The 7,500-nt window shown below is 36.2% G+C and overlaps 1 protein-coding gene across 1 annotated transcript in view; it reads right to left on the minus strand.

Moving 5' to 3' along the window:
• Positions 1-3,400: 3,400 nt before the first annotated feature.
• Positions 3,401-7,500, minus strand: part of LOC122262097 (uncharacterized) — a 31,843-nt gene continuing 27,743 nt past the window's right edge. Inside the window, exons 24-26 of the mRNA XM_086545048.1 lie at positions 6,968-7,291; positions 5,900-6,316; positions 3,401-5,612 (exon numbers count right to left, since the gene is read on the minus strand). Coding sequence (XP_086401174.1) covers positions 3,684-5,612; positions 5,900-6,316; positions 6,968-7,291 — 2,670 coding nt within the window. The 3' untranslated portion in view covers positions 3,401-3,683. The remainder of the gene's footprint in view (positions 5,613-5,899; positions 6,317-6,967; positions 7,292-7,500) is intronic.

Below are 7,500 nucleotides of genomic sequence, written 5' to 3' on the forward strand. Positions count from 1 at the left end.
TTCCTTTCTTTCTTTTCTTTCTTTCTTTTTTCCTTTTCTTTCTTCCCTTTTTTCTTTCTTTCTTTTTTATTTCTTTTCTTTTTTCCTTTCTTTTTTTTTTTTTTTTCTTCTTTTTTTTTTCTTCTTTTCTTATGCAGGACGGCCCTGTAGTGACATAAAAAGAAAATTTATTGCAAATGGCTTAGCGATTATCTAGGTGGATTGTCTGTCTATTGGTTGCAATGATAATAATGGTGATATGCAACGGCTATGAAGATATTTATTATTATTCGTTAATATGATCTACAATATCTAACGCCGAATGATAATTAAAATGGCCATGCATGAAATAATAAACGAGGTAACAATGATTATGATAATCATAATGATGCTTATAGTATTCATGATAATGTCAGCTATTATGATAATGATGGGAATGATAAAGACTGATAATAATAATGACAATAAGAATGAAAAGTGATAATAGTAATTACCAAAGTGATATTGATGGATATAATCATAATTACGAAAATGATAATGATAACGACAGTAAGGATAATAATTTTAATAAGAATAACAACAAGATAAAAACAATTGTTGTTAGTTATAATACCAGCTTTAATGTTTCTGATTATGATGATAATTATAAAAAATATGTGATAATGATAATGTCAGTGAATGAAATATGACCAGTAATGACCACAACGATGATGATAATCACAGTGATCATAATAATGATTTTTATGATAATAAGAACACCTTTTAATCATAGGGTAAGGTCGACAACAATAATAATGATAATGATAACAATAACAATATCAATAGTTGTAATAATGATAAATGATAGTGATAATAATCATAATGATAACGTTATTAGTAAACATAATAATGATAATGATGACAATGCTAATTGGTATTATCCTATTACAACCATTATTTGTATCATTATCATCACTTTTCTTTATTGTTATCATAATTTAATTATTATTATTGTTGCTATTATCAATGACGATAGTGATAGTAATGATGATGACAATGAAAATGATAATGACGATGAAATTAGTAATGATACTCTTACTATTACGACTAATAATAATTAATGATGATAAAGATACTGATTATTCATCATGATGATAATCATGATCACAACAAATATAACGACAGTAATGACATTGATAACATTACTAAATAAAGAAAACAACAATAACATCTATTAACAACGTAATTATCACGATTCATTTCGCAAATGATTACACATGAAACCGAAAAGAGGAAAGAGATAGGAAAAAAAAAAAAAAAAAAAAAAAACGAAAAAAAAAAAAATAAATAAGACATCAAAGTGACTAAACGTCACATAAGGTCCCTAAGTTCCTCCAATGGAGGCTGGGGCGGCTGTTCCACTCCACGCGTCCAGAAGGCGATAGATCCAGTGGGTTTTGTCTTCCAGGGATCTGTCTTATAAGACGGTTTGTCGCCGTACGCATCATTTAGCATGCGTCAGGAGAGGAGAGGGAAGGAGAGGAAGGGTGGGGTGGGTTGGGGTGGGGGGTAGGTCGATGGGAGGAAGGGTGAAGGATGGGTGGGGTGGTGGTGTGTGTGGGGGGGGGGGCTGGTTAGAGAGCGAGAGAGCGAGAAAGCGAGAGAGCGATATATATATATATATATACATAATAAAATATATATATAGAGAGAGAAAGAGAAAGAGAGAGAAAGAGAGAGAGAGAGAATGGTAAAAGAAAATAAATGTGAATCAGATTTATTTATATATATATATAATATGTATATATATACATATATATATATATATATATATATATATATATATATATATATATATAAGTTTACATAAATGTATATATACATATAATTCATATATATATATATATATATATATATATATATATATATATAAATATATATAAATATATGTGTGTGTGTGTGTGTGTGTATGTGTGTGTGCGTGTGCGTGTGCGTGTGTGTGTGTATTATATGTATATATACATATATCTACATATATATACATATATATACATATATCTACATATATATACATATATATATACATATATATATATATATATATATATATATATATATATATACATACATACACACACACACACACACATATACAGTATATATATATACATTCATGACACGATAACAAAACACAACACGCCATAGCAACCCTTCTAATAACAGAAGTAATTACGAACGCCAGGGTAAGAAATATTGACTTCCTCATCTCAGTGTATTACCAATGTATGCAGGTTGTCTAAGTGAATACTTTTCTCGGCGCGGGTAATATGGCAGCCTGTGGATTGCCGACATATCCTGCCTCCTGCCTTATATGTTATTATTATTCTCCATCTTCTTTGTGTTTCTTTTCGTATATGAGGGAGATGGGATTCACAGGTTGTAGTGGATGGGGAGATCATAAGAAAGAAAAGTACAGTTTTACAATTTAATTAACTATATTTCGATATGTAGGGGGTGGATAAATAGGTAGGTAGGTAGATAGATAGATAGAGAGAGGGAGAGAGGGAGAGAGGGAGAGAGGGAGAGAGAGAGAGAGAGAGAGAGAGAGAGAGAGAGAGAGAGAGAGAGAGAGAGAGAGAGAGAGAGAGAGAGAGGGGGGGGGGGGGAGAGAGAGAGAAAGAGAGAGAAAGATAGATAGATAGATAATGTAGATAGAGAGAGAGGGTGGGGAGGGGGGGTGTTTCTTGTTGCTCTCAACTATAAAAACAATGTGTGCAACAACCACAAGAATAATTATGATAATTGTCAATGATGGTAATTGTAATGCTTTTAACAATGATAATCGAGGAAAAAAGTAAATCAGAGCAGTTTGGTCATAACGTCGAAAATATAAATGATATAAATGATATCCGAAGAGTAATAATTATGAATGCAATAATGAAAGGTGAAACCATGATATTCTACATGTAATGATCAGGAAGATCACAATGGTAAAGAAGCTGAATGTGTCAAATATTATTCATTAGATAATCAATGATAAAAACGTTACCGAGACAGTGATAATGATAAAAAAGATAATATGAATGACCATAATGTCACGAATGTCAATGACCTGAATGAATAAAAATTCCCTGTAATGGAATTGTATGAAAATGTGCTAAAAGTATCGTATAAAAGTACTTACAAAAGTAAGGGTAACAATATCACGAGTACAAATACTTATAAAAACAGTGCTCTTGATAACCGTATGGATTATATAAACATGACTAGCATGATTATAATGTTCAAGTTCATGTGTTATCATTCTCCCTCTCTTTCTCTCTGTTTATTTCCATTCACCCATGTCTTTTCTTTGTTGTGTGTATTAAAGCAATTGAGATTAAAGTAAATAAGATAGAATATATTTGCGCAAAGGGGAAATTTAGAAAATATCTTAATTCATTCTTGTTTAATTAGCAACATAAATTTGTAGAAAATAAAATCAGATCTATCCAGCAGACCGTATCTATTGTTGGTAAAATAAAATAAAACAAAACAAAATTGAAGTAGCTATCACAAGCATAATGCTGTATTGCTTTTATCATCAATATGAATTCTATTTATATAATTCTCACTACTGTAGTTACTATTATTTACATCACACTTCTCTCATTATTATCTTTATTGATATCATTAGCATTGCTGTTGTTGTTATTATCACGATGCTCATTTGTTTACAAAATAAGCTACAGCACATGTAATGCGTCCAGGAAAAGGAATATTTGTGACGCTCCATAACCGCATTCTGATGGCTGAGTGTCTTTCCCGAAGTATGCCTTTACCTTTCCAGGCTCCAGAGATACTTCTCCAGTTACAGGATGAGTGAACTCCACGCACATCCTTCTAAAGATTGATTTCATTCTATCTTTGATCTTGCCTTCAGCCCACAGGTCACGTTCCTTCGCCATCTCGAGCTCAAAGAAGAAGGAATTCTTCAGCAGGAAACCTCGGGGGGATGGGATTCTGAAGAATTTGCTGTCGAAGTATTTGTATAGATCTCTGGCGTCTTTTGGCACCCAATCTTCCTGTTTCAGGCGTGTCATGATCATCTTGCACGCCAGGTAAATCAGCCGTTGATCAGCTGTCAAGTTCTTCATGATGAAATTCTCTGCGCGTGCGAAGGAGAATCTCCAGTTTCCATCGCCTGTGCTACTGATATAGACATTGTTTAAGAAGGGCGATTCAATTTTAGGTTTCGGGAGTTCGTCTGGCCAGGGAGCTTGCACAGTAGGGACGATATCTACATCCACATGCAAGATCCTGAACTCCTGGCCTAGCCACAGCAGCCTCAGTCCTACACCCACTCTCGTTCTCTTCACTCCGGGGTAAGCAATGCTCAGTCGACTGTCTTTCATGACACACTTCATCAAGCATTGCTTTATTACATTGTAAAACCTAGTCAGTAAAGCTGATCCTTCTAAGAGCTGCTGGATGTCGTCCCTTTTTGAAGACAGCTTAACAGACGTGCTGCATCCCTCATAATTCACCGTTTCTGTCACCAAAGTCAGCTGCACCTCTTTGCCTGGAAATCCACTGATGTTTGATAGCACAAGATTGCAGTCAAACTCATCGGGGCAATAAAGCCTAACATCGTCCGCTGAGCTTCCCAGTAAAAGCAGCTCACCGTCGAATATGGGATCAATTGCTGCCACGTCTGCCATCAACCTTTTCAAAAGGTCAGTCACAAGTCCAAGGATCTCTGCGGACTCTCCCTTCGAGTAGTCCACGTAAATTTCTTTTATCGTTTTCTCAAATCCCTTTTCTTCCCACTCCTTTTGAAGGCGATCGAGATGAACACGAATCACCTGCGAACTGCTAGTTTGTTCATGAGGTTCTATACCAATATCTTTTGTTTGCACGTGATAATTCTCCACATAGCTGACGAAAGCACTTTTCAGATCAGTTGGCATTTTGCCACTCTTATTGGAATACGACAGGATCAGCATATCACCAATGTCCCAGTGGCCATGCATATAAGCATGGTGGATGAATGTATTTCCAAAAGTGTCGGCGCCAAGAAAGGCTTTATGGGTGAGCAGATACATTAGAGCTGATCTGTTATTCTTGCGAGCGGCAAGGTGCAAGGGCGAGAGACCATAATCCGGTTCAACTTCGTCATTAACAGATACACTGGCTATACTCACCAGCAAGTGAAGGAAGAGTGGGAGTCTTTTCTCACAACACATTTTCAATGCTTTTCGCTGAATGTCTTCAAGCAGAACAACAGATATACTCTCTAAAAGGTTTCTTTCTTGTTGACACAGATCGTAACGGGAGTAAAGGTGGACAATCACTTCAGTCAGCTTGGAATAGTCACACTCTTGGACTGCAATTTCGGACAACACCTGAGCGAAAGTGTCTTCTCTAAGTTCGGGGATATCCTGCAATGCCATGCACAAGCTGGAGACCCAAGATGGATCCTCGGCCAGAGTAGCAAGGGCAGATGTCAACCATCCCAGGACTATTCTGCAACGTGAGCGATTCCCTCCCACTTCAAGTTCTAAAGCAAGCACATGATATAAGAGGATCAACTGCTGCAGTTCACGCTGATCGGAGGCTTCTCGTGTCCTGAACAAGACTTCATTCAGAATACGGTACTCCTGCGCCATGGAATCCTGAAAAAGATATCGACGATATGAAACTATCGTAAAAAAAGAACGATGTAGAATTCATATAAAAGTTACTAATCGTAAAGGTAATAGATGTCTTTATAATCATTGAATCAATTCAGTAATCATAACTATTGAAAGATCACACACACACACACACACACAACACACACACACACACACACACACACACACACACACACACACACACACACACACACACACACACACACACATATATATATATATATATATATATATATATATATATATATATATTCTAACTGCCTCACCTTGATAATAAGCTTCTTTATGCGTTTGTCACTTATTCTTTCATAAGCAGTGTGACCCTTGTTGTCCGGCAAAAAGAGATTTGCCCCCATATGCCTGACTAGTGCTTCAACAGTGTTCCACTGACGAGCCTCAACAGCAGCATGTAACGGTGTAGTGCTTGAACTAGTTAACGGGATGATATTGCCACCTCGCTGCCATATCCACCAAGCTGCCATTGTAGCCCCCTTCTCACAGGCCCGGCATAGCAAGGAATCTAGCATATCCTGGTCTGCTAAGGGGAGGTCGGGGAATTTTGCCCTCAAAGGACGGTCCCCTTGCAGCATTATTATTAATTCTTGAATGGACTTCTTCAGGATATTGTCCAAGGGTTCACTTGATATGAAGTCTATCTCTGCATTAAGCTTATTTTCAACAGCCTAAAAAGATGAAAAAAAATGTTGAGTATCTCGCAATGTCACACATTCATTATTCAGTTACCAGGTTACGTTTCCGGAGAAACTCGACTCCTTAAAACAAAAACAAAAAAAAAGAAAGAAAGAAAGAAAGAAGAACACACACAGACACACACACACATTATATATATATATATATATATATATATATATATATATATATATATATATATATATATATATATATATATATATACACACACACAGAATGATTAATACCTGACAGCAATGACCTATTTATAGTCACCTCTTTCCCATAAAAAGTCTCCTGTAAACATATTTTAGCATCGCCAAATAAACTGATAGCATGGTAACCTCGATTACCTGCTATAGTAGTCATATTATAATTGTCTTTGTATTGGAAATATTACCGCATGTTTGCTTTCCGTAGGAGTTGCAAATCTCTTATAATCTGATATTTCTTGCAGGAAGGAATGTACAGGTGAAGTGATTCAGGAACGTCTTAAGTAGTCACATAATTAAATGCTTAACCTACGAAAAAAAATCATAACTAACCAATGAGCTACTACCTTCAAAAGAAGCTCCTTGCTGTACTCACTATATTTAACCTACAATATCAAAAACTCCCATCAAAAAGTTCTTACAAACACATACCTTGGTTATGATCACCCGAACCCAAGGTGTGAGGTCCTTAGAACAAGCGAGCTGGATTGGAGCAAGACCGCTGTATGTAGAGGTGAGTGAAGTGCCACTAGCCAAAAGAAGGGGCAGAAGAGGAGCGCAATTGGTGTTTATGGCAAGGTCAATAGCACTGACATGGTGGCAGCATAGGGGCTCCAGAGGGGCTCCAGACAGCAGGAGAGAAGTACACTGTTTGACGGCTTCTGACATTTTCTTCTCATCTTTATCTTGCCAGTTCAGAGTTGAAGTGATGAGGGTTAAGAGCTTGTTCTTGAGAATACATTTTTCTAGGGGACTCTGAAATAGTCATCTCTATGTTACTTTTACTTCTTTATACCATAAGCTAACCGTTGAAAAGAAAATGAAATAAAGTGCTGTTAATTTTCTTACAGATGTGAAATTGCATTTAACCCTTGAAGTACTATATATAGCTTCCATCGTTCAGAAACTTACGTCCTGCATTTTTTTATGAATAAAGAAGTACAGGGAGCGATGAAGTATGCCGG

This window comes from Penaeus japonicus, unplaced genomic scaffold (assembly GCF_977035675.1).
Source record: "Penaeus japonicus unplaced genomic scaffold, GWHDUDI00000001_assembly GWHDUDI00000016, whole genome shotgun sequence".
In the NCBI taxonomy this organism is placed as follows: domain Eukaryota; kingdom Metazoa; phylum Arthropoda; class Malacostraca; order Decapoda; family Penaeidae; genus Penaeus; species Penaeus japonicus.